Source organism: Panthera tigris, chromosome B3 (assembly GCF_018350195.1).
Source record: "Panthera tigris isolate Pti1 chromosome B3, P.tigris_Pti1_mat1.1, whole genome shotgun sequence".
In the NCBI taxonomy this organism is placed as follows: domain Eukaryota; kingdom Metazoa; phylum Chordata; class Mammalia; order Carnivora; family Felidae; genus Panthera; species Panthera tigris.
In genome coordinates this window covers 69639965-69659823 of record NC_056665.1, presented here as the reverse complement: position 1 = coordinate 69659823, position 19859 = coordinate 69639965, and the positions used below count along the sequence as shown (strand labels likewise).

Sequence of the window (19859 nt, the reverse complement as noted above, 5' to 3'; positions counted from 1 at the left end):
GCCCATCTTGGTCAGAGGCTCATACCTGAAGCCTTCACCTATGGCTAAGAGATGTGTCATCAAGACTTGGTTCAGAAGCATCCTTTAAGCAAACAGAAGTCGTCAGAGAGGTAGGATTTACATGTCGCCTTCAGTCATATGACATGACATGGTTACGGCAAGACAAAGCTACATTTACCAGGAGAAGCAGGTTGCTGATTTGAGCAAATAACAGACTAGATGTCCACTAAAAGTAGTTATTTCTTCAGAGTACAAAGAATGACCTTTAAAATTAAGTGATACAGAAAATCTTCAGGTACTATGCAGTTGGCGAATCTGTCTTATCATACATACAGGCCAGATAGAAGAGAAGAAAGACATAAGATTGGGAGGAATAGAAATTTTTTTAAATCAGAGAGGAATCTGGCAATCCCTGCTAGCCTACTGAACATTATTTAATCAGTAAAAGAGAAACCTGGAATCTCCCCTTTAAAGACACTACTTCCAATCAAATCTTAGGAGACTGAGTATAAGTGCTAGCTACTAAACTGTTTTCCAAGTATCCATCAGGGGTGTCAAAAATAATGAATGAGTGATAAAAAGAGCATTGGAAATCTAAAGAAAACACAAATAAATTAGCAAGTGACATTGTAATTTCATTAATAAGGACCACTTATAAGACAATAGGAATACTGATTAACTGGTTAAGGACTATGTGTAAGGATACATAAGGTTGAGAGTTATTTGTACTACATCTCTGAGAATGAGACTCGGATCTTCTCTGTTAAAATGGATATGAACTGAAATTTCTAAATCCATGTATGCAAATCCCACATTCTTATAGAATATAATACAGTCATATACAAAACACCTCCAAAACTAAAACTTAGCTTGCAATGACTCAAACCCTGTAAATGCAATGGGAATAGTATTATTTCAGAAGAAGAAAAAGGAAGAACCTGGCTAGTTACAAACAAAAATGATAACGAATCTTAAAGAACATAGGAGTTAGATAGTCTGAAACAGAATACAAACAAAAGTCAAAAGGTAAATCTTGTGAGACCAAACAGCTCTGTCTGACAGAAAGGCGGTCTGGCCTAAGGATCCATTATTTTTCTACTTCTGATGGCAGGCCTATCCTCAAAGGCATCAAAATCTCATGTGATTATTTGAGTGTCCAGCTGACTCCTCTTACTCCGGTTCCCTCCTCATTAATGTCCTTACCATCACTTGACTTCTCATAAATTTCCCTTCACTGAATTAATCAATTAGGCTTACATGAAAGTTCAGACCACTTGCTGATCTTTTACAGCAAATTAATCAAACGACACCTTGACATACGTATATATTTCTATCTAGTATCAATTTATTTAGTGTCAATCAGCATTCCCTTATGTAACGCACTCAGACACTGAAGAGACACAATTTTGAATTCTAGACCACAGTAAATTCATCAAGGTAATGTCTCCCGAGAGACAAGCAATTGTCCTTCTCTGGGAGCTACTTGTTTTTACACCACATGCTTCCTTCAACCAACCATAGGCAGCAACACAAACTCTCAGTTAAGATTTTTTAAGACCCTTGTTATTTTAATCTGGGACAACTCAAGGGTAGTAAGGTACGTGGAATCTGGTATTCAAACTATAGATATGTAATGTTACTTCAAGTCAGTAAGGAAATTTTGTAATACTTGTGTCATTTAAGAAATCCTTCTATAAATAATAAACCGACTACACACTTTCCTCATTGCCACTTTCATCTCTTTGTTCCTGAATGTATAGATGACTGAATTAAAAAAAGGAGTGAGAACTGCATCAAAGACAACAAGATATTTGTCTAGGTGTGAGGTGGGGTGAGGCCAGATATAAACAAAGATGCAAGGGCCGAAGAACAAAATCACCACCATGACATGAGTTGACAAAGTGGAGAGGGCCTTAGATGTGCCTGCTGAAGAGTGTTTCCGAACAGTGATCAGGATAGAAATGTACGAGACAATCAATATGAAGAATGATCCCAGAGATATGAACCCACTGTTGGCTATGACCATGAACTCTAGACGGTAGGTGTCTGTGCAGGCAAGTCTGATGAACCGAGGAAAGTCACAATAAAAGCTGTCTAACACATTAGGGCCACAGAATGGCAATGTTATTACAAAAACCAGTTGAATCACAGAGTGGGTCAAGCCAATTACCCAGGCAGCAACTGTAAGCAAAATACACATTTTTCGGTTCATAATAGTCAAATAGTGCAGAGGCTTGCATATGGCAACATATCTGTCAAAGGCCATGGCGATGAGCAGCACCATCTCCACGCCACCAATGACGTGGATGAAGAAGATTTGAGCGATGCAGCCACCAAAGGAGATAACCTTACGCTTTCTGAAAAGGTCATAAATCATCTTCGGAGAAATGACAGAAGAAATTCCCAGGTCAATGAAGGACAGGTTGACCAACAAAAAGTACATGGGGGAGTGTAAGTGAGGGTCAGAAATCACAGTGAGCATTATGAGGGAGTTTCCCATCATGCTTGCCACATAAACCATAGAGGAGAACACAAAGAGGAGAAGTTGGATCTCCCAGGAATCGGTGAGTCCCAGGAACACAAACTCTGACACCACAGAGTGATTTGCTCTATCCATTGATTTATCCGCTAGAATGTTTCCAGACAAAAGAAAATAACAAGAAACTAAAATGAGAATGTTAATAAAGTTCTACATTAAAATGAATAATCAATCAAGGCTATTCACATTGTGAAAACAAGGTGTCCCCTCAATTCCTTCTCAGGGTCATTATTAAATATGCATTTTACCTGGGGTCACCTAAAGCAGTTGAGTCACTTCCACGTGCAATATTCCTAACACCATGGCTGCCAGGACTATGGATCTATAAACAAGACAATGAAGCAAATATGAAAACATAGATGTATATAGCAAGGATCGGGAGGGGCAGGCAAGGTGGCGCATGCAACACAAACAGAAAAACAAAGAAGAGGTAAAGACTGCATTTGCCAGAATTCACTGCTATTGCTTTTTTTTAGTATTTTAAGTTTATGCATTTATACTGAGAGAGACAGAGACAGCACCAGAGGGGGAGAGCAGAGAGAGAGGAAAAGAGAGAGAGAGACAGAGAAGGAGGGATGGGGGGGGAAGGGTAAAAGAGGGAGAAAGAGAGAGAATCCCAAGCAGGCTCCATGGTGCCAGCAAACAACCTGATGCAGGGCTTGAACCCACCAACCATGAGATCATGACCTAAGCCAACCTCAGATGCTTAATTGACTGAGCCACCCAGGCACCCCTCACTGGTACTATTTGAACTGTTCATACAACAATTCCTCAGTCATTCAAGTCGTCTTATTTCTTACCCTCAACTCATCTCAGACACATATTATGTCTCTTGTAGTAGGTCTTATACCACTACCTATAATCACTTTTGCAATTCACACTAAGCCCACAGGGTAGTGGCGAGCTAAGGAAACCTGACTTAGGATATAGAGGTGACTTGGGTGTATGCCAGGACCAAGGGCAGAATAGATGTTGATGGCACAGAGTACTTGCATGAAACCCAGAAACTAGAAGTACCTAGAAAGATGGTTAGCAGGACTCGCCCGAGATGTGCAAGGAGAATGGGGTGTTATGGGAAGTCAGGGAAGTTAAGGAAGCCAATGCCATTTATCTGTCCAGAGTCTTTATAATCTCTGAAGTGTGTGAACCTTGGTTATAGCTATTGGAGCCCTAAGCTTTGGGAGTTTGGATGAAGATATGCCCACTAATTTCACAGTTACCACATAACCATGACTCTCTCCCGTCCTTCCATCAACCTTGGCCTTTAATTTTTCTTATCTCCTCTCTTCCATTTCAATTCTCTCAATTGTCTGTGATCCAATGCCAAGTCTGATGGTTCCCTGCCCCTAATTTTGCATGACTACATGAATCTCTCTACTTGTTACCTATTTTTTTCAGACTAAAATGTTGCCATGTAGGAGATATATTCTCTTGCCTGTGTGTCCAACTCTGCATCGCCAGCCCTCTGGTTCCCAAAATACTTAGATTTGCTGCTAAAAAGCGAGGTGATCTGAAAAAAAGGGGTAGGTTGCAGAATAAACAGTAAGTACTGGTAAAATAAAGATACATGAATGCACAAAAAGCCTCATATCTGGAACCCAAAGGAAAGATTAAGAAAAACCTAGCAATAGAAAAAAAAATGGATTCCAAAGCTTTTCCTTTTATTTAAAAAAAATTTTTAATATTTATTTTTGAAGGAGAGAGAAAGAGCATGAGCGGAGGAGGGGCAGAGAGAGAGGGACACACAAAATCTGAAGCAGGCTCTAGGCTCCGAGCTGTCAACACAGAGCCCAATGTGGGTATCGAAGTCACAAGCCATGAGATCACGACCTGAGCCGAAGTAGGATGCCCAAATGACTGAGCCACTCTGGTGCCCCTTGTCCTTTAATATGTGTATTTATATATGCACACATGTGCACACCTCAGTTGTACATGATGAGTGAAATCAGTCATAAAAATACCCCACAGACGCGTCTGGGTGGCTTAGTCGGTTAAGCGTCCACAGCTCAGGTCATGGTCTCGAAGTGTATGAGTTCGAACTCGATGCTGGATTCCGTGCCGCCCTCTCTTTCTGCCCCTCCCCCACTCACACTCTTGTCTCTCACTTTCCCAAAAATAAACATTAAAAATTATTATCCCACTAACTCATTCATGATTACCTAGTCCAAGCTAATAATTTACAAAGGAGAAAACAGTAGTCCAGGGAGGAAAAAACAACTACTTACAGAGAATCCAGGTTTTCTAATCTAAAAATGACTTCAGACTCCATATGCTAGAAAAATGATAAAGTGAGAAGAGGTATGCCAAACCTAGATCTACTTAGTCCAAAACAGCAGCCACTCCTTCCATATGGTTATTAAGTGAAATTAAAAATCTATCTCCTTGGTTGCACTAGCCACATTTCAAGTGCCCAAAGCCTCCTATGGCTAGTCGTTAAGTATAGGGTAGTACAATATAGAACACTTGCAAACCTTACCCATCCCTTAAAGGTAAATCAAAATCCCATTTCCTCTATGAAAATTTTCCTAGTAACCACACTTTATACAAACATCTCTTCTCTCTTATTCCTAGAAGTCAGGAAATTTAAACTTTAATGGAAAAATAATAATTAACCACATTAAAAATAAACCCCATATATAGCATCATAGGAGACATTCCAGATGTCTACTTTTGGACAAGAAAGACACACAAGAGTCTGTGAAATTCAGAGACATCTTTACAAAGCAGAAAGTGTTGTCAGTTTTGAAAAACCAGTAGGAGTTTAATAAGCTAAGAGGGGAAAGGAAAGCCTTTTGAGAAGAGATAATAACTGCTCTCTTATTAGAGCAAATCCTTTGCTACTAATCATAATTCCTCAATGGTTTCAATTTCTTTAACATTTTATTTCTTTTTGAGACAGCAACAGCGAAGGAGGGACAGAGAAAGAGGGGGAACAGAGGATCCAAAGTGGGCTCAGAGCCAGCAGCCCAATGTGGGGCTCAAACTCACGAACTGTGAGAAAATGACCCGAGCCGAAATGAGACTCTCAACCGACTGAGTTACCCAGGATGCCCCCTCAATGGTTTCAATTACAGATTTTCTCTCCTCAAATATATTATAAGTTTGAAGAGGAAAAGGACCATTTCTTCTGGTTCTTGTGTTTCCTAAAATACAAAATAAGTAGCAAGGATATCCTGATTATTTAGTTGATAACACTTCTCTGAAGTACAACCATTTTCTCAAGTCCATCATTTTTCAGTTTCTGTTTTTCTCATCTACCATGTTTTTCCATGAAGTCCACCATGCATAAAGGAACTCTTCACATTCAAAACTAAGCATTAACATAGTTCCCAATCACTCCCTAAAGGATGCCTGGTATTCTTGCTATAAATTTCTACTTGGGAATAGGCAAGCCTCATCTCAACTCTTACAATGGTTCATGGTTTAACTTTATGAAGTTTTAGAAAACAAGAAGCAGCACGTAAAAGGAAAAGGAAGACCGGGCGTGAGGTGGCAGTTTCCAGTAACAGCCAACATATCAGGAAATTTACAGTTTCTATTTTCCAGGCTTCACGATATAATTAGTAGTCATCTTCCATGCCATTGTTAAAGTCAGAAAAAAAATAATGATTTTTTTTCACTATATTTTAAAAGTTTCTAAAACATTTAACAATGCAATCTTAGAGTTGGAAAAGTATACATTATTTTCATGGTGCGTCTTTACTAAGGACTTTCACACATTTGATGCTTTTAATTATCTGTAGGGGTGGATATATCTGATAGAATTGTTTTCATTTATAAATGAAAAATCTCAAATTCAAAAAAGTAACTTACCTAAAAACATAGTTCCTTGGTTTGAAATCAAATACCAGGTCTTCTGATTCCAAATCCAGTGCTATCTTGGCTACATCAAGAAAAGATGGATGTTTGCTCATGGTCGAAAACAATGATACCTCCTATAAACTTTAACCAAGAATACAAAAAAAAAAAAAGTACACCATAAACTGGCACAATGTTATAGGTCATTATATTTCAGTAAATGTGGAAAGAATTCCATTTTATTCAGAAAAATATTCTATCCCACCCACATAAACATTTAATACATATATAAATTAACTTACCGAAGGTTTTATAGCTACAGAGACAAGACTTAAACCTACATATTAGTGTACAAGTTAAAGGGAAGGGATAAAGATGGTTGCTGATTAGAATGGGGGGTAAAAACCAAAATCCACCAAAGTTTTGGAGCCAAAGATTCACCAAAGTCTGGCCTATTTATTCGTAAAAAGTCATGGTGATTGACAGACAAGAAATATCCCAGCTAGAGACAAAAACATAGAAGCCATCCAAAATTTGAAGTTATGAGAAGGAAATAATTATTTAAAGGATAACATATAAACAGATAAGAGAAAGCTAATGGAGGAAACATGCATGGCCAAAAAAGAACAAATATGTAGTATTTGTTATCATTATTATATTGCTAGTACTACTATTTTTACATATTATCTGCCTTTTATTTTTTTTTTTCATTTTTTTAATGTGTATTTTTGACAGAGAGAGAGAGACAGAGACAGAGAGAGAGAGACAGAGCATGAGTGTGGGAGGGGCACAGAGAGGAGGAGACACAGAATCCAAAGCAGGCTCCAGGCTCTGACCTGTCAGCACAGGCTCCCCTATTATCTGCCTTTTAAAAGCCCTGCTTCTATATACAAAAATCAGGGAGATAGGAATGTCAAAGAATTAAGGAACTGCTCATTTTCATACGCTAACCAGTGATCAAATTGAGAAGACTAAGTAAAAGCCATAGATTTAGGGCTGAGCTATCACTGGTTCCATTCAAGAGAGCAGAGAAAATCAAAACAGAGAAAATCATGATTTTAGGGAGATAACCAATGGTGCCAAAGTGGAGAAAGTAAAATCAGGAACTGACAAATAATGTCAATCATCTAGGGGAAGAGGTTTGGGAAGGGGGGGAGTGGGGAAATAAGGCAATATGCTATGTGCAGAAAATGTGTAGAGTGACAGAAATCTACAGTAATGAGATAAAGAGGTCCCAAACAACTCTGAGGATCTGGATGAAGCTGGGTATCACAAACTCAGACAAAAGCCAGAGGAAATCTTTTTGTGACACCATTCAGAAATGTTCACGAACTGATACCCAGAATTTTAGAGCAGTGTATTTATTTGGCACAATAAGGAGAATGGGGTATCAAAACAGTCAGAGATCCTTTGTTCATTATTTTTGCTTCCTAAATTGTACATATGAGCGAGATCATGTGGCACTTGTCTTTCTCTTATTTTGCTTAGCATTATACTCTCTCAATCCATCCATGTTGTTGCAAATGGCAAGGTTTCATTCTTTTTATGGCTGAACAATATTCCATTGTGTATGTATTTACCACATCTTCTTTATCCATTCAGATATAGACACTTTGTTTCCATAACTTGGCTATTGTAAATAATGCTGCAATAAACACAGGAGTGCATACATCCTTTTGACTCTTAACAATAGAGAACTCGCGGTTACCAGAGACGAGGTGGGTGAGGGGATGCGTGAATTAGGTGAAGGGGATTAAGCGTACACTTATCATGATGAGCACTGAGCAATGTACAGAACCTCTGAAACATGATATTGCACACCTAAACTGGAATTAAAATTACAAACTTGACAACAAACTAAACGCATTCCCTTGAAAAAAAGAGACAGAGAAAGAAAGAAAGAGACCCTTGGAGGCCTGAGGTCACATTGAAATTGTTTGACCAAATCACATACTGGGCAATGCAGCAAGCGGAGCCACAGATGAGCTGACAACTGGAGAAAACACAAAACAGATCAGAGATAGTAAAGGCAGGTACAGTAATTGTAAGCCTGTGGCAACTCTATGCTTTACTCTTTCTCCCATATCTTCGTTCTCAAATCTGGATTCCCATTAAAAAGCAACTTCAGTACAACATTATGACTATAGTTAACACTGCTCTATGATCTACAAGAAAATTGCTAAGGGAGTTAATCCTAAGAGTTCTCATCAAAAGGAAAAATTTTTTCTCTTTATTTAACCTATGAAAAGATAGATATTAACTAAATCGACCGTGTTTGTCATTTCACAATATACATAAACCAATCCATCATATTCTACACCTTAAATTTATATAGTGATGTATATCAATTATTTCTGAATAAAGCTGGAAAAATCTATTTCACTTTCTTTCCCATACCTTTCTCTATACAGTTGCCCCAACTCTTCCCTCCTGTACAATTCCTGCTTCTGCTCATTTTCGTATACCCTTCCTCTCTGGAAGCATAGGAACCTGTGAAGGACGGTCTTCTTATAGAGTATGGTCCACCAACCCCTCCGCCCCTCTTCACCACCACCACCTACCTAATCTGTCAAAAGATCTCATAACATCAGGCTCAGGGAATCAGAGGAGTTCCACACACTGAATTTCCTCCCGTGCATAAGCATTGCCCATATCCTTCCACTCACCCTCCCTAGGACAAGAAGCTAAACAAAACTCTGCTATTTGGAAAAAGGCTCCTAATTTAGCTATAGCACAAGGTGGTGACCAAATGATGCATTAGAGTTCTGGGATTCTCAGCCTGAGGTCATGAGTCCAAGGGAACGGTCTCACAGGATTATCAGGGAGGGAGGAAAGAGGTGTAGGATTTTCTTATACAAAATAAAGAGCTACTAGTTTATTTATTACATCCTTTTTAGCTTTTTTATTATATAACCCAGGGAAATCTCTAATGAAAGGAAAAATGTATTTTATGTTTTTTAAATGGAAAAAAACTCAAAAATTTTCAGCAAAACAGTTGTAGAACTTAGAAATCTTGACACATTTTGTCAACGAAGTCTCTTTGTGTGTTCAAAGGTCCAAACAACAAATAAGAACAGCAAGCATGAGTAAATATGAAAGGCTCAGAATAATGAAGAAGGATGTGAACACTTGGGGTACAAACAGATTAGGACAGAAGGCAGAGAGTTGGAGATAGAGAGGTGTGGGCACACTTTACTTCCCCCGGAAACAATAGGAAAACAACCCAAAGAATGGTCAGAGTGCAGCAAATTGGAAAAATAGAAGATAATTCAACCAAAAACTGTTAACACACACTTAAGTACATTAAGATTATTACATTCAAACTGAGTCCCTGAATATAATTTTCTTGGATTTGAAATATATTAAATATGAAAAACATGAAAATAAAATACATTTTCAATAATAGCATATAAATTAACCATTACAGATACCTTCTTCTACTCTGGTAAATCAAATAAAAGCCGAACTAGTAGAAAACAAAAAATAGAATGAATTGACAGTTCATAAAGGAAGAAAAATTAAAAGGCCAATAAACATAGAAAAGTACAAAATTTGGAAGCAAAAAGTTGGTGTTTATCCTTTCCACACTACATCATGCCCAAGGCCATCCAAGGAGAATCTAGGAGAATATATTTAATTTATCTCACCATTAAGTATTAATTAAAGGATATAGACATAGTGAAGTTCCCTTTGTTCCTCACAGATTTTTGCCTAGTAGACATACACACACTTTCCGTCCAGTCAGACAACCCCAGATATTTATGGCCTGTTGAACATTAACCAGTGTTACATCTGTAATTCAGCAATCTTACTAGAATTTCTAGGCAAAAGTACCTACAGATACCCTAAATTTTTTCACGGTTTTACGGAGATATTGGCATATGACACTGTGTAAGTTTACTAAGTATACAGCATGATTCAATACACATATATGTGATAAAATAATTACCACAATAAGGTTCATTAACATCTCCATCACCTCACTATCATTACTTTGTGTGTGGTGATAACATTTAAGATTTACACTCAGGGTGCCTGGGTGGCTCAGTCGGTTAAGCCACCGACTCTCGACTTTGGCTCGGGTCATGATCTCACGGTCGTGAGATCAAGCCATGTTGGGCTCTACACTGACAGTGCAGAGTCGGCTTGGGATTCTTTCTCTCCCATTCTCTCTGCTCCTCCGTCATGTGCATGCACACATGTGCTCTCTCAAATCAATAAACACTATAAAAAAGATTTACACTCAAAACTACTGTATTATACACAGAAAATTGTTATCTATTGTTACTATGCTATACATTAAATCCTCAGAACTTATCCTTCTTATAGCTGCAAGTTTGTACCCTTTGGACAACATCATCCCTTTTCCCCTATCCTTTGGTCTTGGCAATCACCATTCTACTCTCTGTTTCTAGGAGTCTGACTTTTCAAAACTCCACGTAACAAAGAATGGATAGTATTGGTCTTTCTCTGCCTGACTTATTCCACTTAGCATAATGCCTCAAGGTCTACCTACACTCTTACAAAATCAGGATTTCCCTTTTTGATGGCTAAGAAATATTCCTGTGTGTGTGTGTGTGTGTGTGTGTGTGTGTGTGTGTGTGTACCAAAGCTTCTTTATCCATATCTCTACCAAAGGACACTAAGGTTGCTTCCATGCCTTGGCCCTTGTAAATAATGCTGCAATGAACACAGGTGTGCAGATAGCTCCTTGACATAGTAATTTCATTTCCTTCAAGTATATGGCCACAAGTGAAATTGTTGCCTGATATGGTAGTTCTATTTTTAATTCTTAGAGGAACCTCCAGACTGTTTTCCATAGTGGCTGCACAAATTCACATCCACCAACAGTGCACACAAGTTCCATTTTCTCCACATCCTTGCCAATACTTGTTATCTCTTTTTTTTTTTTTATAATGACCGTTCTAAAAGGTATGAGATACTACCTGATTTGCATTTCCCTGATGATTAGTGATACTGAGCAACTTTTCATGTGTCTATTACCATTTGTATGTCTTTGGGGAAATGTCTATTCATTCCTTTGCCCATTTTTTGATTGGATTGTTTGTTTTGCTAGGAGTTCTGTGCATACTTTGGGTAGTAACCCTTTGTAATTTGTTGCAAATATTTTCTCCAATTCTATAAGCTTTATTTCTCCTATATAGAAGGTTCTTAGTTTAATGTAGTCCCACTTCTTCATTTTTGCTTTGGTTACTGTCATTTAGTGTTCTATCCAAAAAATTGTTGCCAAGACCAATGTTGAGATGTTTCCCTATGCTTTCTTCTAGTAGTAGTTTTACAGTTTAGGGTCGTATATTTAAGTTTTTAATCCATTTTGAGTTCATTTCTCTCCTTGTGTAAGAGAGGGGTCCAACTTCAGTCTCTTGCATGTGACTATCCAGTTTTCCCAACACCATCTGTTGAAGAGACTATCATCTCTCCATTAAGTATTCTTGTCAAATATTAGTTGACTGTATATGCAGGGGTTTATTATGGGCCTTGGATTCTATTTCATTGATGTATGTGTCTGTTTTTATGCCAGCACCATACTACTTTGATGGGTATAGTTTTGAAATAAAGTTTGAAATTAGGAAGTGTGAGATCTCCAACTTTGTCCTTCTTTCTCAGGATTGCTTTGGCTATTTAGGATCTTTTGCCATATGAATTTTAAGATGGTTTTTTCTGTTCTGGTAAAAACAAAATGCCATTGTAATTTTGATAAGCATTGCATTGAAAATATAGAAGTATAGAATTAATCATTATAGAATTATAATGATAAGCTTTAAACACTTTAAAATATTCTTTCAATCCATGAACACAAGGTATCTTTTGATTTTTTTGTGTGTCTTCCTCAATGTCTATAATCAATTGCTTTGAATTTTCAGTGTATATATCTTTTACTTCTTTGTTTAAACCTATGTTTAAGTATCTTATTCTTTTGATGCTATTGTAAATTAGATTATTTCCTTTATTTCTTTTTCAGATTGTTCGCTCTCAGTGTAAGAAATGAAGTGATTTCTGTACATTGGTTTTGTATCCTACAACATCACTAAACAAATGCATTTATTAGTTCTAAGTTTCTGGTAGAGTCTTTGGGATTTTCTGTATTTAAAAAACTCTTATCATCTGCACACATAGACAACACATTTCCTTTCTGATTTGGATGTCTTTTACTTCTTTTTCTTATCTATTTAACATGACTAGGACTTCTAGCACTGTGTCGCAAAGCAGCAGCTAGAGTGGGTACCTCCCTCTTGTTCCTAATCTTACAGGAAAAGGTTTCAAACTCGCACCATGGAGTAAGATGTTTGCTATGGTTTTATCATAAATGGCCTTTACTAGCTTCAGTACATTCCTTGTATACCCAATTTGGTGACAGCTGTTAATCTGGAGAGGATGTGGAAGACTGTTAACTTCTTTTTCTGTATCTATTGAGATGATCCTATGATTTTTATCTCTCATTCTATTAGTGTGGTATACCACGTTTATTGATTTGCATATGGGCATCAGATTATCACCCTGTATACTTCAAAGTGACATATCTATCAATAATAGCTGAAAATAAAGCTATAAAACATACTCTATTTTTTTTTATTTTAAGATGCTGTCTTTTTTTTTTTTTTAATTTTTTTTTTTAAACGTTTATTTATTTTTGAGACAGAGAGAGACAGAGCATGAACAGGGGAGGAGCAGAGAGAGAGGGAGACACAGAATCTGAAACAGGCTCCAGGCTCTGAGCTGTCAGCAGAGAGCCCGACGCGGGGCTCGAACTCACGGACCGTGAGATCATGACCTGAGCCGAAGTCGGACGCTTAACCGACCAAGCCACCCAGGCGCCCCAAGATGCTGTCTTTACTAATGGTCATTGAAAAGAAGCTAGACAGCCTTGGAGAGGGAAGATGGCGGCGTAGGAGGACACTGGGCTCACCGCCCGTCCTGCTGATCACTTAGATTCCACCTACACCTGCCTAAATAACCCAAAAAATCGCCAGAGGATTAGCAGAACAGACTCTCCGGAGCCAAGCGCAGACAAGAGGCCCACGGAAGAGGGTAGGAAGGGCGGCGAGGCGGTGCGCGCTCCACGGACTGGCAGGAGGGAGCCGGGGTGGAGGGGCGGCTCGCCGGCCAAGCAGAGCCCCCGAGACTGGCTGGCAAAAGCGGAGGGGCCGGACGGACTGTGTTCCAACAGCAAACGTGACTTAGGGTCTGGAAGGTTTGAAGTTAAAAGCTCTGCTCAGAAAGCGAGAAGGCTGGAGGACAAAGGGAGGGAGAGCTGCTGAGCCCCCAGACGACAGAGCTCAGTTTGGTCAGAAACAAAGGCGCTCGCCAGCGCCATCTCCCCCGCCCATCCCCCAGCCAAAATCCCAAAGGGAACCGGTTCCTGCCAGGGAACTTGCTCCCTCCGAGCAAACAGCCAACTCCGTGCTTCTGTGGAGCCAAACCTCCGGCAGCGGATCTGACTCCCTCCCGCTGCCACAGGGCCCCTCCTGAAGTGGATCACCCAAGGAGAAGCGAGCTAAGCCTACCCCTCCTGCCCCCGTGCACCTTGCCTACCCACCCCAGCTAATACGCCAGATCCCCAGCACCACAAGCCTGGCAGTGTGCAAGCAGCCCAGACGGGCCATGCCAAACCACAGTGAATCCCGCCCCTAGGAGAGGGGAAGAGAGGGCACACACCAGTCTGACTGTGGCCCCAGCGGTGGGCTGGGGGCAGACATCAGGTCGGACTGTGGCCCCGCCCACCAACTCCAGTTATACACCACAGCACAGGGGAAGTGCCCTGCAGGTCCTCACCACTCCAGGAACTATCCAAAATGACCAAACGGAAGAATTTCCCTCAGAAGAATCTCCAGGAAATAACAACAGCTAATGAACTGATCAAAAAGGATTTAAATAATGTAACAGAAAGTGAATTTAGAATAATAGTCATAAAATTAATCGCTGGGCTTGAAAACAGTATACAGGACAGCAGAGAATCTCTTGCCACAGAGATCAAGAGACTAAGGAACAGTCACGAGGAGTTGAAAAACGCTTTAAATGAAATGCAAAACAAAATGGAAACCACGACGGCTCGGCTTGAAGAGGCAGAGGAGAGAATAGGTGAACTAGAAGATAAAGTTATGGAGAAAGAGGAAGCTGAAAGAAAGAGAGATAAAAAAATTCAGGAGTATAAGGGGAAAATTAGAGAACTAAGTGATACACTAAAAAGAAATAATATACGCATAATTGGTATCCCAGAGGAGGAAGAGAGAGGGAAAGGGGCTGAAGGGGTACTTGAAAAATTATAGCTGAGAACTTCCCTGAACTGGGGAAGGAAAGAGGCATTGAAATCCAAGAGGCACAGAGAACTCCCTTCAGACGTAACTTGAATCGATCTTCTGCACGACATATCATAGTGAAACTGGCAAAATACAAGGATAAAGAGAAAATTCTGAAAGCAGCAAGGGATAAACGTGCCCTCACATATAAAGGGAGACCTATAAGACTCGTGACTGATCTCTCCTTTGAAACTTGGCAGGCCAGAAAGGCTTGGCACGATATCTACAGTGTGCTAAACAGAAAAAATATGCAGCCGAGAATCCTTTATCCAGCAAGTCTGTCATTTAGAATAGAAGGAGAGATAAAGGTCTTCCCAAACAAACAAAAACTGAAGGAATTTGTCACCACGAAACCAGCCCTACAAGAGATCCTAAGGGGGATCCTGTGAGACAAAGTACCAGAGACATCACTACAAGCATAAAACATACAGACATCACAATGACTCTAAACCCGTATCTTTCTATAATAACACTGAATGTAAATGGATTAAATGCGCCAACTAAAAGACATAGGGTATCAGAATGGATAAAAAAACAAGACCCATCTATTTGCTGTCTACAAGAGACTCATTTTAGATCTGAGGACACCTTTAGATTGAGAGTGAGGGGATGGAGAACTCTTTATCATGCTACTGGAAGCCAAAAGAAAGCTGGAGTAGCCATACTTATATCAGACAAACTAGACTTTAAATTAAAGGCTGTAACAAGAGATGAAGAAGGGCATTATATAATAATCACAGGGTCTATCCATCAGGAAGAGCTAACTATTATAAATGTCTATGCGCCAAATACCGGAGCCCCCAGATATATAAAACAATTACTCATAAACATAAGCAACCTTATTGATAAGAATGTGGTCATTGCAGGGGACTTTAACACCCCACTTACAGAAATGGATAGATCATCTAGACACACAGTCAATAAAGAAACAAGGGCCCTGAATGATACATTGGATCAGATGGACTTGACAGATATATTTAGAACTCTGCATCCCAAAGCAACAGAATATACTTTCTTCTCGAGTGCACATGGAACATTCTCCAAGATAGATCATATACTGGGTCACAAAACAGCCCTTCATAAGTTTACAAGAATTGAAATTATACCATGCATACTTTCAGACCACAATGCTATGAAGCTTGAAATCAACCACAGGAAAAAGTCTGGAAAACCTCCAAAAGCATGGAGGTTAAAGAACACCCTACTAACGAATGAGTGGGTCAACCAGGCAATTAGAGAAGAAATTAAAACATATATGGAAACAAACGAAAATGAAAATACAACAATCCAAACGCTTTGGGATGCAGCGAAGGCAGTCCTGAGAGGAAAATACATTGCAATCCAGGCCTATCTCAAGAAACAAGAAAAATCCCAAATACAAAATCTAACAGCACACCTAAAGGAAATAGAAGCAGAACAGCAAAGGCAGCCTAAACCCAGCAGAAGAAGAGAAATAATAAAGATCAGAGCAGAAATAAACAATATAGAATCTAAAAAAACTGTAGAGCAGATCAACGAAACCAAGAGTTGGTTTTTTGAAAAAATAAACAAAACTGACAAACCTCCAGCCAGGCTTCTCACAAAGAAAAGGGAGATGACCCAAATAGATAAAATCATGAATGAAAATGGAATGATTACAACCAATCCCTCAGAGATACAAACAATTATCAGGGAATACTATGAAAAATTATATGCCAACAAATTGGACAACCTGGAAGAAATGGACAAATTCCTAAACACCCACACTCTTCCAAAACTCAATCAGGAGGAAATAGAAAGCTTGAACAGACCCATAACCAGCGGAGAAATTGAATCGGTTATCAAAAATCTCCCAACAAATAAGAGTCCAGGACCAGATGACTTCCCAGGGGAGTTCTACCAGACGTTTAAAGCAGAGATAATACCTATCCTCCTCAAGCTATTCCAAGAAATAGAAAGGGAAGGAAAACTTCCAGACTCATTCTATGAAGCCAGTATTACTTTGATTCCTAAACCAGACAGAGACCCAGTAAAAAAAGAGAACTACAGGCCAATATCTCTGATGAATATGGATGCAAAAATTCTCAATAAGATACTAGCAAATCGAATTCAACAGCATATAAAAAGAATTATTCACCATGATCAAGTGGGATTCATTCCTGGGATGCAGGGCTGGTTCAACATTCGCAAATCGATCAACGTGATACATCACATTAACAAAAAAAAAAGAGAAGAACCATATGATCTTGTCAATCGATGCAGAAAAGGCCTTTGACAAAATCCAACACCCTTTCTTAATAAAAACCCTTGAGAAAGTCGGGATAGAAGGAACATACTTAAACATCATAAAAGCCATTTATGAAAAGCCCACAGCTAACATCATCCTCAACGGGGAAAACCTGAGAGCTTTTTCCCTGAGATCAGGAACATGACAGGGATGCCCACTCTCACCGCTGTTGTTTAACATAGTGCTGGAAGTTCTAGCATCAGCAATCAGACAACAAAAGGAAATCAAAGGCATCAAAATTGGCAAAGATGAAGTCAAGCTTTCGCTTTTTGCAGATGACATGATATTATACATGGAAAGTCCGATAGACTCCACCAAAAGTCTGCTAGAACTGATACATGAATTCGGCAAAGTTGCAGGATACAAAATCAATGTACAGAAATCAGTTGCATTCTTATACACTAACGATGAAGCAACAGAAAGACAAATAAAGAAACTGATCCCATTCACAATTGCACCAAGAAGCATAAAATACCTAGGAATAAACCTAACCAAAGATGTAAAAGATCTGTATGCTGAAAACTATAGAAAGCTTATGAAGGAAATTGAAGAAGATATAAATAAATGCAAAGACATTCCGTGCTCATGGATTGGAAGAATAAATATTGTCAAAATGTCAATACTACCCAAAGCTATCTACACATTCAATGCAATCCCAATCAAATTGCACCAGCATTCTTCTCGAAACTAGAACAAGCAATTCTAAAATTCATATGGAACCACAAAAGGCCCCGAATAGCCAAAATAATTTTGAAGAAGAAGACCAAAGCAGGAGGCATCACAATCCCAGACTTTAGCCTCTACTACAAAGCTGTCATCATCAAGACAGCATGGTATTGGCACAAAAACAGACACATAGACCAATGGAATAGAATAGAAACCCCAGAAATAGACCCACAAACGTTTGGCCAACTCATCTTTGACAAAGCAGGAAAGAACATCCAATGGAAAAAAGACAGTCTCTTTAACAAATGGTGCTGGGAGAACTGGACAGCAACATGCAGAAGGTTGAAACTAGACCACTTTCTCACACCATTCACAAAAATAAACTCAAAATGGATAAAGGACCTGAATGTGAGACAGGAAACCATCAAAACCCTAGAGGAGAAAGCAGGAAAAGACCTCTCTGACCTCAGCCGTAGCAATTTCTTACTTGACACATCCCCAAAGGCAAGGGAATTAAAAGCAAAAGTGAATTACTGGGACCTTATGAAGATAAAAAGCTTCTGCACAGCAAAGGAAACAACCAACAAAACTAAAAGGCAACCAACGGAATGGGAAAAGATATTTGCAAATGACATATCGGACAAAGGGCTAGTATCCAAAATCTATCAAGAGCTCACCAAACTCCACACCCGAAAAACAAATAACCCAGTGAAGAAATGGGCAGAAAACATGAATAGACACTTCTCTAAAGAAGACATCCGGATGGCCAACAGGCACATGAAAAGATGTTCAACGTTGCTCCTTATCAGGGAAATACAAATCAAAACCACACTCAGATAATCACCTCACGCCAGTCAGAGTGGCCAAAATGAACAAATCAGGAGACTATAGATGCTGGAGAGGATGTGGAGAAACGGGAACCCTCTTGCACTGTTGGTGGGAATGCAAACTGGTGCAGCCACTCAGGAAAACAGTGTGGAGGTTGCTCAGAAAATTAAAAATAGACCTACCCTATGACCCAGCAATAGCACTGCTAGGAATTTATCCAAGGGATACAGGAGTACTGATGCATAGGGGCACTTGTACCCCAATGTTTATAGCGGCACTCTCAACAATAGCCAAATTATGGAAAGAGCCTAAATGTCCATCAACTGATGAATGGATAAAGAAATTGTGGTTTATATACACAATGGAATACTACGTGGCAATGAGAAAGAATGAAATATGGCCTTTTGTAGCAACGTGGATGGAACTGGAGAGTGTGATCCTACGTGAAATAAGCCATACAGAGAAAGACAGATACCATATGGTTTCACTCTTATGTGGATCCTGAGAAACTTAACAGAAACCCATGGGGGAGGGGAAGAAAAAAAAAAAAAAAGAGGTTAGAGTGGGAGAGAGCCAAAGCATAAGAGACTCTTAAAAACTGAGAACAAACTGAGGGTTGATGGGGGGTGGGAGGGAGAGGAGGGTGGGTGATGGGTATTGAGGAGGGCACCTTTTGGGATGAGCACTGGGTGTTGTATGGAAACCAATTTGACAATAAATTTCATATATTAAAAAAAAAAAAAAAAAAAAAAACAGAACTGAGGGTTGATGGGGGGTGGGAGGGAGGGGAGGGTGGGTGATGGGTACTGAGGAGGGCACCTTTTGGGATGAGCACTGGGTGTTGTATGGAAACCAATTTGACAATAAATTTCATATATTAAAAAAAAAAAAAGAGCCTTTCCCCAATTTTCATGAACAAAAAAAAAAAAAAAGAAAAGAAAAGAAGCTAGACCTCTCAATGTAATCATTTCATCAGGAAACCAGATTAGTCACGGAGAATGGCATATTTAAGTGATAATTCAACATGTTCTTAGAATTTGGTTTCACTAAAGCTATAAAACTACTTAAATAATTCTGTGGTAAGTACATCAGTCACCAGTAAGGTTCATAGATTTTTCCTACTACTCACAAAACTCAGCCCCTAAATTCACCATTCTCTTTGTAGCCCTAAACCCTGTAAGTAAAGTGAAGTTGAACACCAAAGTCCTTTTCTTTCAGAATATGCTATCTGTCACTCAGATAGTAACTTCCAACACAGGGTACTACAGCAAACCAGCTTAGCACTGAATCACAGGTACATCAAAAACTGAGAGCTAGAAACCTTTCTTCAGGGCTTCAGTGACAGCTCCCATCTCTGCAGCTAATTTCTAATCGGGATAGAAACAGTCTGTTTTGTTGTTTTTTTTTCCCCCTGTAAATTTGCTGGAAACATCGATGGGATACA

The 19859-nt window shown here is 39.2% G+C and overlaps 1 protein-coding gene and 1 long non-coding RNA gene across 3 annotated transcripts in view; one reads left to right on the top strand and one right to left on the bottom strand.

Moving 5' to 3' along the window:
• Positions 1 to 12377, top strand: part of LOC122239529 — a 155793-nt gene extending 143416 nt beyond the window's left edge. For both annotated transcript variants that reach the window (XR_006218713.1, XR_006218714.1), the window contains one exon: positions 12321 to 12377. This is a non-coding gene — a long non-coding RNA (uncharacterized LOC122239529). The remainder of the gene's footprint in view (positions 1 to 12320) is intronic.
• LOC122239528 (olfactory receptor 4F3/4F16/4F29-like) lies at positions 1679 to 2617 on the bottom strand. The gene has a single exon (XM_042989286.1). It carries the CDS (start codon positions 2615 to 2617, stop codon positions 1679 to 1681), a length of 939 nt encoding a protein of 312 aa, XP_042845220.1.
• Positions 12378 to 19859: the final 7482 nt, after the last annotated feature.

Bases quoted from the DNA above. Each gene is read 5' to 3' on its own strand.
- LOC122239528 (XM_042989286.1), bottom strand. From the start codon at position 2,617: ATGGATAGAGCAAATCACTCTGTGGTGTCAGAGTTTGTGTTCCTGGGA.